Source organism: Garra rufa, chromosome 12, assembly GCF_049309525.1.
Source record: "Garra rufa chromosome 12, GarRuf1.0, whole genome shotgun sequence".
NCBI lineage: Eukaryota > Metazoa > Chordata > Actinopteri > Cypriniformes > Cyprinidae > Garra > Garra rufa.
The window spans coordinates 9,954,174-9,973,796 of NC_133372.1; the positions used below are offsets into that span (position 1 = coordinate 9,954,174).

General features: G+C 35.5%; 2 protein-coding genes across 2 annotated transcripts in view; both read left to right on the plus strand.

The window, feature by feature from the left end:
* Positions 1-5,398, plus strand: part of sft2d2b (SFT2 domain containing 2b) — an 8,744-nt gene extending 3,346 nt beyond the window's left edge. Inside the window, exons 7-8 of the mRNA XM_073852108.1 lie at positions 3,589-3,618; positions 3,982-5,398. Of these exons, the coding sequence (XP_073708209.1) occupies positions 3,589-3,618; positions 3,982-4,021 (70 nt within the window). The 3' untranslated portion in view covers positions 4,022-5,398. The remainder of the gene's footprint in view (positions 1-3,588; positions 3,619-3,981) is intronic.
* A 1,910-nt stretch (positions 5,399-7,308) lies between these two features.
* Positions 7,309-17,789, plus strand: tbx19 (T-box transcription factor 19). Its single transcript, XM_073852651.1, has 8 exons — positions 7,309-7,538; positions 10,051-10,315; positions 13,237-13,371; positions 13,756-13,817; positions 15,244-15,305; positions 15,415-15,603; positions 17,108-17,243; positions 17,357-17,789. The coding sequence occupies exons 1-8, from the start codon at positions 7,309-7,311 to the stop codon at positions 17,592-17,594; spliced, it is 1,317 nt and encodes a 438-aa protein (XP_073708752.1). The 3' UTR covers positions 17,595-17,789.
* Positions 17,790-19,623: the final 1,834 nt, after the last annotated feature.

Here is a 19,623-nt window from a genome sequence, read left to right on the forward strand (position 1 = left end):
AGTGAAAGGAAAGTGAGAACACCAGAGACATAAGACAATAAAAAACCTTTAAAACCATACAGTGCTGTAAGCAATAGTTCTTCCTTTTTAATAGACTAGCACTATTACCTGACAGATATCACTGTAGTAGGTGTCCTGAAATATCACACCAGTCTCTGTGACTGCCCAAGGCTTTGTAAACCTTTCAAAAGTTGTTTTTAAAGACTTTCAGTGGGCCTGCATATTTAAAGCAGGAATCTGAGAGTTGAAGCAGATCTATTTTGCTACTATTGATTTTGGCAACACTAAGATTAAGTTTGTTCTGCCCTCTTTCTTGCTTCATCTCTGATTACAGTGGTCTCAGTGGGTGGAGTTTGGAAAGAGTGAACGTGTGTAATACTGTCACTGAGTCTGGCAGAAGTTCTAAAAGGGCTAATGTTTCCTAAAGCACATTTAAAGGGATAGTTCACCCATAAATGAAAATTCTGTCATTAATTACTCATGACCTTATGTCATGCCAAATGCATGACACATGCGTGTGCGTTCCTCTGCTTGCAAACAAGGCACAGTGCATGTAGAATCTATGTTATAATAGCGGCTTCCTCGCATCAATGACTGACAAGGAAGAGAAGAAATTGTTGAATAAAGTCATAAGGTTGAAGCACTGATTTCACATGGACTATTTTGACAATGCCCTTACTACCTTTCTTGGCTTTGAACATGGTAGTTTTGCATTTCTGTCTATGCAGGGTCAGAAAGCTTTCAGATTTCATCAGAAATATCTTAATTTGTGTTCCGAAGAAGGTCTTACAGGTTTGAACAACATGAGAATGAGTCATTAATGACAGAATTTTTATTTTTGGGTGAACTATCCCTTTAAGTCCTGTTCTGTTTAACCAAACTCCTGAACTTTAAATTACAGAACCAGAAACTCATTAAGGATGTTGTTTATTGATGTCTTGAAACATGAGTTATTTTAGCAGCTGTTAGGATGTTAACACGTAGACATTGTTTCTGTGTATCTACACTGAAGATATTTAAAGTGCCCCTATTATGCCATTTTAAAGGTAGTTAATATTGTTGTAATAGTCTCTTAAAACAGGTTTACATGTATGCAAGTTCAAAAAACACTTTAGTTTTCTCCAAAATTAGATTTATTTTTACCCCGTTTCTAAATGATTCGTAAACGACTCGTTTGAAGCAGTTCGAAGAATCAGTCTCTCTAAACCCCTCCTTTCAGTGAGCCCTCACTGCTGTGATTGGTCAGATGGTGCAGTCCTTTTGGATTGGTCTACCGCTACAGCGCAAAACGAAACGCCCATTGGCATAACTGAATGACAGCTGTGGAGACCTGTTAATGCATAGAAAAGATAGCCTCGATTTTACCCTATCAATTCGAGCCGGAGTCTGACGATGAAACGGTTGAAGTGTCACATCGACAAGAAACTGTTTTGCAAGCACGACCGGAGCAGGACGTTTCTCAGTGGGTGTCATATGTTAACTGTGGACAGTGTTTGCAATTTGCTTTTGTAAGCGAACCGGGCACACCTCTACGTTGTGAACTTCAACACTGTACAATCCATAACACTGCGTTAAGCCATCGTTTATCATTATCATTACTTAAACTAATAAGGCAGACAGACAGTCAAGCTGCATCAATCACAAGACTTTTTAGACTACATTGCACTCACAGCTGAACAACAGAACTACAGAAACGCAAGTTAGCCGGTGACCAAGACATGTTCGGGGTTGTTAAACACCATAACGTACACAAAGACGTATTTTGAACGATCGCTAGAAAATACAATTATTAATCATACTTACAGGTAGAAGTTCAGAGGAGCAAGCCGGTCCAAATAAACTGGGCACTGATCCATTTTTTAAAACCAAGCGTTTGGTGAATCTCGCGTTGTAACGTTACTCCCCAAGATTGGAAAAGCAGTCATCAGTAAAATGACGCGAACACAACACAAGATTGGCATTGGACTGCTGAGGTGTTGAAAAAATTAATGTTAACCACTGATAGTTTCATCTTTCCGAAGGGCATATAAAACAAATTCACTCTCACAGGCTGTCACAGCGCAGGGCGTCTTCTTGACATGATGTAATCCACGTGAAAATGGTAGGCCTGCTGTTTGTGGGCGGGCAAGTTGTTCGCGAAATTGAACGTGGGCGGACATTACGCAAATGTCTAGCTCGTGACGTGTGGCCGTTACAGAAAAAAGATTCGAATTGCTGACGACTCGTTTAGGCGAATGTGAGCCGACTCTTTTTTTTGATAGACAAAAACTTTATTTATAGTGCACTGTCGGCGTCACAACTTTGCAGATAGTTTATGTTCACATACAGCTACATGACACACTACATGAAATATCATATTTGAAAAGGCATAATAGGGGCACTTTAACAGACAATCTTATCAAGAAGCTGTAAAAATAGTGCATTAGTGGGCCTGCTCTGGTAGTCACAGTAAAGAATGGAAGTAATGTAGGACATCCTGTTATTACTCCAAATTAAACTGTAATGATGACGTCTTATTTATGGGCTAAGCTTTGTTTGTGTATAAAACCCTACGTTGTGTTGACCAAATGTCTCCACAAGGATACACTACCATTCACAGACCAAGTTTTTGAACAGTAAGATTTTTAATGTCTTTAAAGAAGGTTCTTCTGCTCACCAAGCATTTATTTATTTGATCCAAAATACAGCAAAAGCAGTAATATTGTGAAATATTTTTACAGTTTAAAATAACTGCTTTCGGTTTGAATATATTTTAAAAATGTAATTTATTCCTGTGATCAAAACTAAATTTTCAGCATCATTACTCCAGTATTCAGTGTCACATGGTCCTTCAGAAATCCTTCTAATATGCTGATTTGCTGTTCAAGAAACATTTTGCATTATTTTTATTATCAATATTTAAAACAGTTGGGGAGGGTGTTATAGAAATAATAGAAATGAATACTTCTATTTAACAAGAATGCTCGATCAAAAGTGATGATAAAGACATGTATAATGTTACAAAAGATTTTTATTTCAGATAAATGCTGTTCTTCTGAACTTCTATTCACCAAAGAAACCTGAAGAAATTTTACTCAGCTGTTTTCAACATCATAATAATAATAAAAACTGTTTTTTGAGCAGCAAATCAGAATATTAGGATGATTTTCTAAAGAATCATGTGACTGGAGTTCAGCTTTGAAATCACAGGAATAAATTACACTTAAAATACGTTCAAATAGAAAACAGTTATTTTAAATAGTAAAAATATTTCAAAATTTAACTTTGGATCAAATAAATGCAGGCTTGGAGAGCAGATGAAACAAACATTAAAATGGTCCTTTTTTTAAACTTTTGACTGGACTTAATGACATTAGGGCGTTGTTTGGTCCTCATACATAAAACAGTGTATAATCACACTAAATAAATGTATTTATTTATTTTTGGAAATTGTACGTTTTTGTAAGGGTTAGGTTTAGAAGTGAGTTAGGGATTGGATATAAAATATACAGTTTGTAAAATCATTATGTCTATTGAAAGTCTCCATAAAATGTAGTGTACATTTTATTTATTTGTCTCTGTTTAAATTGTATCCATTTTATTTCACAGGTATAGCTTATCCTACATTCCTTTTGCAAGGTGGGTTTCTTTATATTTTCAGAATCATACATTTAAAAAATACTGTTGATGCAAATCAACAATCATTTGAGTAATCAAATAACAAATCAATTAGCTAAATAATATAGCAACATTAAAAGACCAATTTATCTAATGATTTTGTTGTAGTAGTTGCTTCTTGGCAGTATTATCTGTTACATAGTATGCAAAATTGTGAAAAATATCATTTTTGCAATTTAAGTGCCTATTGTGTCTAAAATTCCCATAATTGCTTTATAGACTAAAATCAAAACTGTCATTCTGCCGCAGCCAAAAAAGACTTTTAATCATCTGTTTTTTGGCTTTGGCGTTTGTTTACCTTTGGCTGTTTGTTTTTTTATGTAGGGATGCGATTATTAAGTTGTTCTCCGCGTGCTTCAAGTGAGATGCCTCTACATTTGGCCTTGGCTGTCTCTCTGTGTGCTGCTTTGGCTCCAGCTTCGGCACTGCCTTCAATGCCACTCATGTACCCACTCTGCAGCCTGGCACAGACACCACACCACACTACAGGCTCCCCTTACTCTCCCCAACGGATGGACACTCTCCATCTGTATGAACAAGCACACATGGACAAGTACTCTCTCTCTCTCTCTGTCTCTCACACACACACACACACACACACACACACACACACACACACCTGCGCTTTACATTCAAGTAAGAAACTATGAAGGATGAATTGGGTAAAAGGTTGAGTTTCGGGCTCTGCCCTGTAACTGTAGTGACATGTTTGGTGCAGCAAAATTCAACGCCTGTGTAATTGCTTAATAATTCTTTCCTATGTGCCTTCCTCTCTGCCATCATCCGAGGATTACTTGAGGAGTAGATTGGGTAGAAATGTAACCAGTGTTTGCTGTTTTTTAGTATTTAGGTTTTTTTGCAAGAACAAGATTGAAATGAAGGGTTTTCTAAATAATTGTTCTTATTATATTTTGGTTCAGAAGCTATCTGTTATAGGTAAGTATAAAAGGATGAGAGAAATGTCTTATTACTTATGTATTGCTATAATTGTTATATTATCTTATTAGATAAGTAAAATAGTAAACACTCATTAGGGTGCCAATGTATATCTTTAAGAACAACCATATCCACCTTCTTTCTCAATGTGGTTGTAAGCTATTGCTGAGACTTGCGGTTCATTAACTGCTACAGGGAAATAATGAGAAGAATAACAAGGTGCATTAAATGGTAAAACCATGCTCTACAAGTGTGCTCATAATTAAGATAATACAGTAAAACAATATGATAAGACTCCAATTTGCAATATCAACCAGCAAAACAAGTTGTTGTGTACAGCTAAAAATAACTGGACATGGAGAACGGAAGCCACACCCATAAAATGTAAAAAATAGCCACGCCCACTCTTTCATTTTGCTTTGAGTTAGTTTTGCATTTAGAAGCAAAATTCTGGCTTTTTCTGATGAATGTTTCATGCCTGTCCTCTTATTTTTATAAATCACGTCAAACACATTTCCTTTTAACTGTATTTCAAAAATAACCACAATACTTTCCCTTCGTCTTGTCTTTTTAAATTGTTACTGTTTGTCCACTGTATATTCACTGAAGAGATTGCTTTTATTTATATGTAACGTTAAAGAAATATTTTTCTGATGGAAAAATACATTCCAGAATTAGTTTATCTTGACTGAAATTATTAATTGCCCATGTTTTACATTATTTCTATGAGAATTCATATATGAGGTGTTTAAGAATTGTTACTGCTACTATATGGACATTTCAACAATCACTGTTATTAAAAGTTATTCAGATTCATTTAGTCTACGTGAATTATTTTCTCTTCTCTAACTAACTTTATTTATATTTTGATGTCAATGCTTTCTATTGCAAATGAATAGGCTGTCATTTAAGAAGCCCCGTTCCACAAAGCATCTGTGAGTCTCAATAAGACTTATAAGTTGACTGATGTGCGTAAGTCATCTCTGCTAGTGAAAGGTCAGGGAGGGTTGATTTTCTCAGGTTTGATATGCAGGAGGATTCTCCGCTAATGAGACTCTTTTTCGGATTTAAACTCTTTGAATCCTCTAATCTCCATGCGTGTGTCGCTGTGATTAGAGCGCCGGTCGCTGGATCGGGTTTCCGTTCATGCCCGCCCGCTGCAGAGAACATCCAGTATTTGATTTCTGCTCCACATGGCTTCCACAATACTAAAGCTCTTTGACAGTATGTCCTTATTTACGCCCTCACACATGAGTCCATCTTGTGAATCGCAGTGGACGTTCTGATGTTTCACAGCAGTCCGACTTAAGCAGAATGAGGTTTTAAGCATCACTTATTCACATACCAGGTTTATCATTCATTTAAAATGCACTATGTGGATTTAGCCTTGTTGCGGAGTTATAATATCAAAAAATATATATCAGGTCATGACTTGGTTTGTGGCGGAAGATATGCGTCTTGTGACAAATGCGACCCTGGACCACAAAACCAGTCTTGAGCACAGGTATATTTGCAGTAATATGTAGTTATGCCAAAAATCATTAGGATATTAAGTTAAGATCATATTTCGTGAAGATATTTTATAAATTTCCTACATTAAATATATCAAAACGTAACTTTTGATTAGTATGCATTGCTAAGAACTTCATTTGGACAACTTTAAAGGCGATTTTCTCAATATTTAGATTTTTTTTGCACCCTCAGATTACAGATTTAACATCTAATATCTCAATTTCAACAAATGTATTGACTGATTTTTGGTCCAGCGTCACAAATAAGAACATCCGAAATTGATAGTTAAAAATTCATAATGTGCTTAATGTATTTGAATTCAATTAAAAAAAAAAAAGTTTTATAGTTTTATATAAATTATGTAGCCTGTGAGTTGTGAATAGCAACATTTCTTAAACTATTCTATTTGTCCGAAACAAAACCCTAGGCTACTTTTCCATAAAAGGTAAAAATATGTGATAGAAAAGGCGTGCTGTGGTTTATGATTCTATCGTCAGATGACGAAAAAATTAGGTTTTTTTTTTTGCGTATTCTTTTGATTTGACGATTATTCTTATTTACGGTCTTTTAAATAAAACTTTTCTTCTGACAGTTTTAAGCTATACAGAAAAGGGGAAAAAATCCAAATTACTCTTTGAAAAAATTGGGAACATTGTAATAATAAAGTAGCAGTACTCAAACATTAAAAAAGTGTTAAGTGTTAACTACATCACGCCATTTTACAAAAAATAAAAAAATAAACATTTACGAGCTGTCCATGGTTCTGAAACGTTTATTTTTCTCTCTGAAGTGTTAAGCCTGTAAGTTTCCTTTGAGCTTTCTGCCCAGGTTTTCCTGTTATTTAAACAGCATACTAATTCCTAAATATAAATGTGAATACTGAAAATAAACTTGAAAGTCGAACATTAAAATTGCTTCTGAACTGAAAACAATGGCTTGTGAGTGAATCACTTAATTGGAGAAACCCACGTGACTGCAGGTTTGTCCTCCGGTCATAAGAACAGGTGGTCGCAGAGAGCTGAAGGTACTAATCAAACATAGACTAGAATTCACACTGCTTGTATACTGAGGAGAGTTGTTTTATTATCCAAAAGTTGTGTTAGACAACGTTACATCTAAAGCTGCTCATAAATTCTAGTGAGCTGAAGTTGAAGTCTAGTTCTTTTCTACTTGACAAGTGCGTGTGAGATTTTCCCGTCACTCATGAAGGTTGAGGAAGAGCTGAGGAGCGGCGGCGGAGCGGTGACCGGTGCTCGGGGCGGCAACGACTGCTGCATTACCAGACTGCTGAGCGTCGTCGAGAGCGAGTTACAGGCCGGTCGAGAGAAGGGAGACCCCACTGAGAAACAGCTCAAAGTCAGCCTGGAAGATTCCGAACTCTGGAGGAAATTCAAAGAAGTGACCAATGAGATGATTGTGACCAAGAACGGCAGGTGAGCCACCACGAACGGGACGTCAAAGTAGTAAAAGTATTTTAATAAAGCAGTGTTGTTTGTTAATATTAATTAACACATTTGTTTCGCACAGAAGCTGTATTTTTTTTTCAAACATTGATGTTCTTACTTTCAAGTAAAGTACGCGTTCTTATTGTTTATACATTAAATATCTTACGGTCTTGTCAGAAAAATAGATTTTATGCTTTTTTAGTAATTAGTAAGATTATTAATGACATATATACGAAATTCGCGTCCTAAAGACTAACGTTAGCCTACTATTTTATATACGTATTTTTAACGCGTGTACATAAAATGGTCCCACAAAGTATTTGAAAACTGATGTTACGCAGATAGCCTTTTATTATAATGTGTCTGCATTATTATACAAAATATCAAATCAAGTAAATGCTTAAAGCAAGTTAAGCGCTCTTTAGACCAAAACGTTTCATAAAAGACATTTAATAAATTTTTACGTGATAAAACAATATTTATACTGTTAAAAATGAAGTCAAAATGTATATGGACACTTTCAGGTCGCTCTGAAAGGACACCTGCTTAAACTAGAGCTTTCAAAAATGGCTCAGAAAAGTTAATTCTGGAAAAAAAAAAGTTTTTTAATAGTTTGTGTCTAATGCAATGACATTCAAGCATTTTAAAATGTTACTTGAGTATCCTAATACTTTTAGAGACCACTGTATTACATACTGTAATATGTTTCTTAAAAGAACAGATTTAAATCTAAACTTTAAAAATTATTTTGTAACACTTAATCCTTACATAAATGCAAAACTATGTTGTAGTTTTGGTGTTGGTTTTATTAGAGGTGTTCTTATTACTGCATTAATAAAATCTAACTATGTCCCTGCGGTCCAGTTATCTGTCTTTCTTTCTATCAAAGTGCCTTGTAATCCCTAGGAAGCTTTATTATTTTGTGTTGCTGGTATTGGCACATGGTGGTGTTTTATGTTTTTTTGGAAACGGCTGATTAATTTAATTGAAAAGCCTTGTTGTGGTGTTATCGAGCTGAAGGGTGACTTGACCAACTCATTCAGTAGTTACAGGTCAGCTCTGCAGGTGGGTGTCCTTCCATTTACAGCCCCTCTTAAACTTGTTCTCATCCATAAAAATAATCATAGGGGGAAAAAGATGAAAATGACTAGCGTCCAACCTCTCATGAAGTCCGTGTTTGTAACTGCTTGTAGAGTTTTGGCAGGCAGTGTGAATGATTGTTGGGGATAACTTTGTAGTCGTGTGTGTGTGTGTGTGTGTGTGTGTGACAGCTTTTGGACAGATTTAATACGATTTTGTGTCTTAAAGTGATAGTATCTAAATATGTCATCATTTATTCTTCCTCACGCTGTTCCAAATCTGTATGACTTTCAGTCTTCATGTGGAACACAAAAGATTATGTATTTTGGTCTGATAACAACATCTTTGTCTTCCATAGTACAGAAAAAAGGCATGTTTCAAAATATTTTATGTTCCTACACTTTTAATGTTAAAGGTTCCAAAGAGGGGATTTAAGAAGAACCATTTGTGACCCTGCACCACAAAACCAGTCATTAAGGGTACATTTTTTGAAATTGAGATTTATACATGCATACATACAAAATATGTAAAATTGATGTATGGTTTGTTAGGATAGGACAATATTTGATCGAGTTACAACTATTTGAAAATCTTGAATCTGAGGGTGCAAAAAAACTTTTAAAGTTGTCCAAATTAAGTTCTTAGTAATGCATGTTACTAATCAAAAACTAAGCTTCGATATATTTACGGTAGAAAATGTACTAAATATCTTTATGGAACATGATTATTACTTAATATCCTAATGATTTTTTTAATCATTTTGTCTCATACAAGTTATTTTTGTCTATTTCTACAAATAAACCCGTCCTACTTAAGACTGGTTTTGTGGTCCAGGGTCACATTTTGGGTTCCACAAAGAACCTTTTGCTGAAAAATACTTAAAAGAACCCTTTTTTAGTGTAAAGAACATTGTAATAATCTGAAGTACCTTTTAAAAATAAAGGTTCTTTATTGGCATTAATGGTTCTAGGAAGAATCTTCAACATCTACAGAACCTTTTTTTCTTTCTTTTTTTTTTTAGATTGAGCTAAGAACAAAAAATTGGTTCTTTTAAGAACAGTTTACTGGTTTTAAATGGTTATTCCGTGGCATCATTTTGAAAACTTCTGGAATCTTTATTTTTAAGAGTTAAAGAATATTTTGTGCAGTGGAAAGTTGAGTGTTCTTCGTGGAACCATCAATGCCAATAAAGAGCCTCTATTTTAAGTGTACACTGAAAAATTCCTAGTAAATTTCATAAATGATTACCAAGAAACTGCAAACAACATGTTGAAATAAACCTAATATGTTTAAGTGGAAAGACTGTAATAGTATTTCCTTGTAAAATATACTCCATTAAACTTTAACCAATAGCAAAAAGCATTTTTTTAGGAGATCCTGCATTTTAAGTAGTCCTTCTGTCATGATTCCTTCTTTGTAGGAGGATGTTTCCAGTTCTAAAGGTCAGCGTGACAGGTCTGGATCCCAACGCCATGTATTCGTTCCTGCTGGACTTCAGTCCTGCAGACGGGCATCGCTGGAAGTACGTAAACGGCGAGTGGGTCCCCGCGGGCAAACCTGAGCCTCACAGCCACAGCTGCGTCTACATCCACCCAGACTCGCCCAACTTCGGTGCCCACTGGATGAAGGCTCCGGTGTCCTTCAACAAAGTCAAACTGACCAACAAACTCAACGGAGGCGGCCAGGTACAAGACATACTGAACTGAGCAGCTTTCTAGCTGACACAACTTGCACTTTCTTCAGCCAATTTCTCAACTAATCACATTGTTAAATTGTTCCCTGTAAAAAGTCTGAGAAAACAAAGACCCCCTGCACATTATGCACAGGTGTGTAATGCCGTACATGACCCGTTGGGTAATCTTGAGTAGCCTCTCAGGGCTCTTGTGTGTCCAAACAGGCTTGTGTAGCTTTTAGGAGTCTTGGCCTGCCTTTAATCACCCTGTGCGCTGCCACAGGGAAATTTCAAGTGTGCATTTATACAATTAGTGCGCTCCTCTGCATCCACTTCACCTATGGAGCCCCTTTGTTCAGCAGGGACTGCATGTAAACAGGAATAAACAGCTCTTAATTGCCACTTTTCTCGTTTAATGCACTTCCTGCCGTTCAGACAGAGAGTGGTCTACTTCAGCTAGCCATCCTGGCTTTCAGCGGGGCCGCTGCGAGGTGCTCCAGCCCGCTCCATTCGAGTATGACTCCGCCACCAAATTATTATTGGTATTTACATGACCCCTCCCCTGCGCCCTCCCCGCCACCCCATCCTCTTCTCCTCTATGCCTGTCTGTTCCCTATTTACCGGGGTTTTTAAACGCAGAGCTGGCAGCGGAGAGGACGATGAGAGAGAACCAGCTCTAAATGAAATAATTGCTGTGGTTAGTTGTACATTATGGTAATTACCTCTGTTTTTTCTATGCAAAATTAATTTAGCCATCAGTCCTTAGATGTTCAAAAAGGCAACATATTAAAAAAGGCAGCGGGGAGAGAAAAGCACACAAAGCCCTTTATGTCCCCTGTAGCCATGCAGATGAGTACCTGCCCCTCATCAGTCATTGTAATCTACCAATTAGACTAAAAAAATGCTGCTTTTCTCTGTCGTTCCGTCCGGCTTTTTCTCAGAATTCGCTCGATAGATTTATTCGTGCTTGACGTGGTCACTACTACAGTCATCCGAAGAATTTTTTCACAAGCAGAGTCTAATTTTAAGGCCTGGATAGTACAGGATAGTGATACTGTCTGAATTTTCAACTGACGACTTGGAATGTTATTACATTTTGATGTATAGTCTACATTACTTCTCATCTGATGAGATGCATTACTCTTAAGTTACAATTCACACAACCATCAAAATAGTTTTTATTTTGCCATACAGCACTACAAAATAGCCAATGTTTTAGTTCAAGTAACTTTATGCAAATATAAGTAATTATATTATATAATAAAGAATTCAAAACAATTCATATATTTTCTCTATTTGGCTGTAATAAAATTGTATTGAAAAATCTCTTATGCTCACTGAGGCTGTATTTATTTGATCAAAAATATTGTAAAACTGTAAAAATATTGTAAAATATTATTACCATTTTAAATTACTTTTTTCTATTTGAATATATTTCAAAATGTAATTTCTTCCTGTGGTGCAAAGCTGAACATACAGCTGAGGTCAAAAGTTTACATACACCTTGCAGAATCTGCAAAATGGTAATTATTTTACCAAAATAAGAGGGATCGTACAAAATGCGTGTCATTTTTTTATTTAGTACTGACCTGAGTGAAATATTTTACATACAAGACATTTACATATAGTCTACAAGAGGAGAATACAGTTGAATTTATATAAAAAAACACCTGTTAAGAAGTTTTTTTTTTGTTTAGTGATAGTTGTTCATGAGCCCGTTGTTTGTCCTAAACAGAAAAATCCTTCAGGTCCCACAAATTATTATTATTATTATTTTTTTTTTGGCATTTTTGTGTGTTTAAACCCTTTCCAACAATGACTGTATGATTTTGAGATCCATCTTTTTATACTGAGGACAACTGAGGGACTCATATGCAGCTATTACAGAAGGTTCAATCACTCACTGATGCTCCAGAAGAAAACACGACGCATCAAGAGCCAGGGGGTGAAAACTTTTGGAATTGAAAGATTAGGTTGAATTGAAGTATTTAGTCTTGGGAAACATGTAGTATCTTGTGTAGCTTCTGAAGGGCAGACCTACATAGGAAAGATATGTTTAGGCAAAATAAGAAAAATGTAGACATCTTCATTCTGTTCGAAAGTTTTCACCCCTGGCTCTTAATGCATTTCCTTCAGTGTTTTTTCCTTCTGAAGCATCAGTGAGCGTTTGAACCTTCTGTAATAGTTGCATATGAGTCCTTCAATTGTCCTCAGTGTGAAAAGATGGATCTTAAAACCATATAGTCATTGTTGGAAAGGGTTCAAATTCACAAAAATGCTGAGAAACCAAAGAATTAGAGGGAATTAAAATTATTTTTCTGAAGAACAGTGGGCAGTTTAACTGTTCAAGACAAACAAGGGACTCATGAACAACTATCACTAAACAAAAAAAAAAAACATTCAGGTAACAACACAGTATTAAGAATCAAGCGTATGTAAACTTTTGAACAGGATCAGTTTTATTAATTCAACTTATTTCCTCTTGTGGACTACATGTAAATGTTTTTTATGTGTAATATCTTCTTCAGGTCAGTATTAAATAAAAAATAACATGCATTTTATATGATCCCTTTTTATTTTGGTAAAATAATTAACATTTTGCAGTGTATGTTAACTTTTGACCTCAACTGTTTTTGCTGTCACTTTTGATCAATTTAATGCATTCTTACAGAGTTATATAATTAATGTAATGTTCTTGGCTATATGGGTAATTCATACCGGGAAAGAAAGTAAACATATTATAGCAATACAGCAGTTTTATAAATTGCTTTGGATTTTAGTCTGTTTCAATTCTTTACATTTAAAACCTATTTGCAAGTCTGTATCTGCTTTGATACCTGATTCAATTCAATTAAAATTTTGTTTAAAATACTGTATGTACTTGTTGAAAGAACCTTTCTTTCTTACTTTCTTTTCTCTTCTGTTCTGTTCCAGATCATGCTGAATTCTCTCCACAAGTACGAGCCTCAGATTCACATTGTTCGTGTCGGAGGCAGCCACAGGATGGTGACCAACATCTCTTTCACAGAAACTCAGTTCATCGCTGTAACAGCCTACCAGAATGAAGAGGTTAGAGCATCTTCACAAAACATTTAGGATAAACATACTTAAAGACATAGTTTACCCAAAAATGAAATTTCTGTAATATTTATTCACTCACATGCCGTTCCTTGTTTCCATGCAATGACATTGAATAATGACTAAGAGGTCTCTAAAAAAAACAATGTGAAATGTAGTCTGTTCAACAAACATTATATGCAGTCTTCTGAAATCATATAACAGAAATGTAGGTCTTTTTCAGGTGAAAATGTGAACTGCACCTTTACAAACATATTTGTGTTTTGTTGAATGCAGAGTATAATGCCTGTATGTACAATAACTGATGAAAATAATTCACCTCTGATGTACAAGATGTTCACAATCCTCTGCTCCTATTTTTTTTTTTGTTCATAGATAACTGCGCTGAAGATAAAGCACAATCCATTTGCCAAAGCTTTCCTTGATGCGAAGGAAAGGTACAATCCGTTTCAATGACTTTAAACAACAAACACCATCAGTGTCAGAAGATAAGTTCTCACCGATTTAACAATGCGTATTTCAACTCATAATAATATCATAGCGGGCATTAGCGCTAGTCAAGCTAGCATGACTGTGCGAAATCAGCCGTGATTAGCGACCAATTATTAAACGTTTATGCTTTGAATCGAGTGAGTGTGTGAGTAAAGGAGCTTGTTGGAGAGGCAGTGTGAAGTGAGAGTGAGAGATTTTGAGCGGCTACGGTGAAGAATGTGTGAGATATTACACAACAATGTTGGTGGAATGAGTGCTGAATTATTGTACTCCAGTAAATGTAGTCATAACTTCACCGGAGCAGAGGTACAACGCTCCTCTGAAAAACTACTCATGTGAGACTGTACACTGTACACTGTAAATTTAAACTATTAGAGGGTGAATAGAAATAAAAATAGAAAGCAGGGACCAAAAAGGAGGAAGAAATGGTAACACTTACCTTACTAAAGTTTTTTTAGAGACTAAAGCCGTAGTTAATAGTGGGAAATGGATCTTAAAATAAAGTATAGCTGATGAAATTATATTTTGCCTAAAGAAAATGATATAATAAGCATATACACTACCAGTCAAAAGTTTTTGAACAGCATGATTTTGAATGTTTTTAAGTGTCTTCTGCTCACCAAGCCTGCATTTATTTGATCCGAAGTACAGCAAAAACAGTAATGTTTTGAAATATTTTTACTATTTAAAATAACTGTTTTCTACTTGAATATATTTTGAAATGTAATTTATTTCTGTGATCAAAGCTATTTTTTTAGCATCATTACTCCAGTCTTCAGTGTCACATGATCCTTCAGAAATCATTCTAATATGCTGATTTGCTGTTTAAGAAATATTTTGTATTATTATTATTATTATCAATATTTAAAACAGTTAAGTACATTTTTTTTCAGGATTTTTTGAATAGATCCAAAGATCAGCATTTATCTGAAATAAAAAGCTTTTGTAACATTATACACAATACCATTCAAAAGCTTGGTGTCCGTATAATTTTTTATTTATTTATTTATTCTTTTTTTTTTTTTGAGGGGGGTATTAATTTCTATTCTTTTTCTAATAATTATAGAAATTAATACTTTTATTTAGCAAGGATGCTTTAAATTGATCAAAAATTATGATAAAGTCGTTTATAATGTTACAAAGAATTTCAATAGTAAAAAATTTTCGAAATTGTACTGTTCTTGCTGTACTTTGGAACAAATAAATGCAGGCTTGGTGAGCAGAAGAGACTTCTTTTAAAAGCATTAACACATTCCACCAACCCAAACTTGCACAATAGTGTATGTGATTTATTTATGGATATTAACCATTATGATATATTAGTTTTATTTTTGAGGTTTGTCTCTCACAAAAAGCTTGTTCTCTCCATAGGAGCCATCCTAAGAATCATCTCGAACCTCCAGTTGAAAACCAGCACATGGGCATACCGCACTGTTAGTTATGAATTTTTCTGTTTTCAGGTTTCATAATAATTGTTCGAATGATTTAGAGTCACTGTTCAATGTTATGTGAAGCATGTTTGTTTCCATTTGTTGGTTGCAGGCGGATGGTTCATATCAAACCCAGACACTCTGTGTTCTGCTAGTGGTGGTAACTTTCCATATCCAGGAGGTTTACCGCTTGCTCCCCACCATGGGTACAAACACTACCCAAGCCTGCATGGGCACCGAGCAGCCCCGTACCCTACACCCTACCTTCCCCGCCATCATCACCACCGTGGCCATAACCCAGGTGATTTAACAGAGTGCAGTTCAAATCATGTCTATATAAGTACAGACAATCATGCTTTCTGTATTACTCCCTGTATCTATATCTATATCTTTTTCAAATGGATATTTATGAAGGAAATGCAGGGGGTTTGTACGCTGAAGAAAAGCAAATAAATAATAAAATTGACTTTCTGGTTCACAGTAAAAACTGCTTCTCACAAACTCTATCTCTGCATGTGCTACGATTTTAATGCATTTGGGAACAGAATGTGTGCTAGACTCCCTTTTACATTTGCATAATTTAAAGGGAACCTTGGGTATTAAGACTTGTATGGCTTAATATAACATAAATGATGCCTCTTACTGAAATATGTGGTAGAAGACCCATTAAAGATGTAACATTATTTAAAAAAAATCCATTGTTTTATACATATTTTGGACTATCACGTCATTATTTCAATGACCTGAAAAGGCTGCACTCAGTGTGCTACTGGCACTACCAATTGCTATTTTTACCGCAACACAACTTGGAAATTAAAATACTGATACGATGCCACATTGTGCGACTTTTGCTTGTAATTTTCAGTCGAAGGGAAACAAGACATGCAAAGTCTTTTTTCTAGCGATAAGGAGAAAAGAATGCGAAGATGCCTGTGGATGAATAAAACTTCCTAAAGACTTGCGTCTTTGTTCTCTCCACTTCAGCCCCGATGCTTTCGAGGCTTTTAGTAGACCACAGCTACTGAAAGAGCATACAAACAGCAGAGACAAGAAACGCTAGATGCCATCACACTGAAGGAGTTTCTCGATATCTGGGGCATTTAGACTCCTTGTGTGGAAAAATCAATAGTACGGCATTTGGTTTAAGTCTAGGCTTATATTCATCGTCGCCTGTAAGCTCTTCCAGTAGTTGTGGCATCGTAACAGTATTTTACTTTCCGGCTTGTGTTGCAGTAAAAATAGCAGCAGGTAGCGCCAGTAGCTCGCAGAGTGCAACCATTTTATGTCATCGAAATAATGCCCCCCCATAGTCCAAAATGTATATAAAAAAAAAGTTTATATAAAAGGTTTTATACTACATATTTCAGTAAGACACATCATTTACATTTTATTAATCCATACAAGTCTTAATACTCAGGGTACCCTTTGTCAATAATCTGCATAACAAAATGTTTGCATTAAATTTTATGTCCAAGGAGTATGGCTGACAACAATTGGAAATCCCTGTATTAAGGAAAAATTAATCTAAAAACGAAAATCATGTAATTGTTTACTCACCATCATGTTCCAAATTTTTTCTTCTTCCTGTGTAACACAATAGGATAAATTTTTAAAAAAATGTACCAGTCATTAATTTCTGCATAATAAAAGTAAATGGGGATCGATACTCGAGCTGCAAACTTACAAATGAGCTCTGCATTATATTTCCAAGTTTCCTATTTGTTTTACAAATCTGTGTCACATCAAGTTTTTCTAGTTGTCACTTTTTTCTGTGCTAACTCACTTTTTTCCATTTTTCCTTGAAGTGTCTCTATCTGAGAATCTGAGTCCAGGTGCTGTGCAGATGTTCTCCGGTCACGAGGGCTGGACAGGTGTGTCTCCTCCTGGTCCTGCTGCGATGCTGTCCATGCAACCTTCTCCAAGCTCACCTGGAGCCAGCAGGTCAGAAAGAACTGACTTTGATATGATATGAAACAATATGTCAACAATAAAATGATAAAAAGATGTTTTACGTACCAAACTGTGAGTCATGTTTGCTCATCTGTGATTTTCAGTCAGTATCCATGCCTGTGGACTGTGAGCAGTTGCACTGTATCATCCAGTCCTCCAGGAGGCATTGTAAACGCCACACACAGCCATGAGGAGCCTGCAGATGGAGGCTCCACCTCAACATCACCCTGCTCTTTACTGCAGGGCCACGGACCAACCAGCTCCGAAGGTGGTGTAGATCAAGCCAATCACAGTAGGGTGGGCGGGGTGAGCTGGTCGTCTGTCTCCACCCACTCATTTTGAGTAAAGAGGGATGTGTGCACGATATTTGAAAACTATGAGTGTACAGCTGGTTCTGACGTGTCAATGGTCTTGTCCCAAGTGATGCCTGAGTCTATGCTTTAGTGACTTGGCTCTGCTGGAATCAAAAATTCCTGGAGGAACTCTAAACACTCCAAGAGTTCCTCCAGTAACCCCATCATGAAAAAAAAAGTTGAGGTACCTGATTTCCCTCGAGTAAACAATTTGAGGCAACAAAATACAGCTTAGAAATTTCCAGAATATTCTGATGGTTTGGAAATCTGAGCATCACAAATGGTCTCATGGAAAAACTAAGAATGTCTATCCACCTTTTTCCTTCTCGTATGAATGGGCGTGGCCATTTGTACATTTTATGGGTCTGGCTTCCGGTCTCATCCACGTCCAGCTATTTTTAGCTGTACAAAAGAGCTTGTTTTGCTGCTTGATGTTGCAAATTGGTGTGTCTTACTATATTATTTTAATTAATTGTATTATCTTAATTATGTGCTCACTGGTATGTAGTGCAAACAGTTTTACCATTTACTGCACATTGTTATTCTTCTCCTTATTTCCCTATAGTGGATAATGAACCGGAAGTCTCACCCATAGGCTTATTTCCGTGTTAAATAACAGGTGGATAAGATCACAAATCTGAACAGGGCCATCTTTTATCCTTTATAACAGAAAAAGGGATTTTTTTTTTGTGCTTTCAGTGTATTGTAAACTTGTTATATCGTATTTTGGTATGTTACAAGTCAAGTATGTTGCAATGGATCTAAGCACAGCTTTTGTGTGAATGTTGTAGTCAAAGTCGATGATCATTTAACAACACAGAGGTCACAGGTTCAATTCCCAGAAAACAAACACTAATAAAAAATAGAAGAAAAAAAGAATTTGGATAAAAACATCTGTCATATTACTGTAAATGTACACTACCATTCAAAAGTTTGTGGTTAGTAAGGTTTTTAAATGTTTTTGAGGTTAGTCTCTTATGCTCACCAAAGCTGTATTTATTTGCTTAGAAATACAATGAAAACAGTATAATTGTGAAATATTATTACTATTTAAAATAACATTTTCTGTTGTAATATAATTTAAAATGTAATTTATTCCTGTGAGGGCAAAGCAAAATTTTCTTCTGTCTTCAATGTCACATAATTCTTCTAAAATTATTCTAATATTATGATTTGCTGCTTTAAAAACATGGTTTATTATTATTAGTGTTGAAAACCTATTATTCATGCATTTTTGTGGAACTGGTGAGATTTTTTTAAGGATTCTTAAAAATAGAAAGAACAGCATTTAAAGTATTAGTTTACTTCCAGAATATGAATTACTCATAATGTAACAAGATGTTCTTGTCTTTCTTTCTTCAGTCGAAAAGAAATTACATTTTTTGAAAAAAAAAAAAAAATCAGGATTTTTCTCCATATAGTGGACTTCAATGGAGATCAATGGGTTGAAGGTCCAAATTGCAGTTTCAGTGCAGCTTCAAATGCCTTCACACGATCCCAGCCGAGGAATAATGGTCTTATCTAGCGAAACGATCTGTCATTTTCTGAAAATATAAAAATGTATATACTTTTTAACCACAAATGCTCATCTTGCACTAGCTCGACCTCACGCATTATGTAATCGTGTATGCGTGACGTAGGTGGGGGTACCGATCCAGTGTGTACAAAGCGAACGTGCAAATAAAGTCAAACGGCCTTTACAAAAAAAAAGATAAAACAACAATGTTGGATGATTTTGAAGTTGGAGGAGAAAATCAGATGGAGTTTTTCAAGTTGTGCATTACAGAACTAGTGCATTTGTGGTTGAAAAGCATATAAATTCACTGCAAAAAATGCTTTTTTTACTTACATTTTTTTTACTTTAAAATTGTTTCCAGCCAAACTATCTAAAAAAATTTCAATCAAGAAAGATTTTCCAGACGAGTAAAAATGAAAAGAAAAAAAACAAGTCAAAATTAAGTGTTTTTGCTTGAAACAAGCAAAATAATCTGCCAATGGGGTAAAAAAAGTAATCTTTT

What these genes read in the sequence shown, in the direction of transcription:
- tbx19 (XM_073852651.1), top strand. Translation starts at nt 7,309, where the DNA reads ATGAAGGTTGAGGAAGAGCTGAGGAGCGGCGGCGGAGCGGTGACCGGT. An exon ending in AACTCAACGGAGGCGGCCAG is followed by an intron (nt 10,316 to 13,236) that starts GTACAAGACATA and finishes GTTCTGTTCCAG; the next exon opens with ATCATGCTGAATTCTCTCCA. An exon ending in TTCCTTGATGCGAAGGAAAG is followed by an intron (nt 13,818 to 15,243) that starts GTACAATCCGTT and finishes TTCTCTCCATAG; the next exon opens with GAGCCATCCTAAGAATCATC.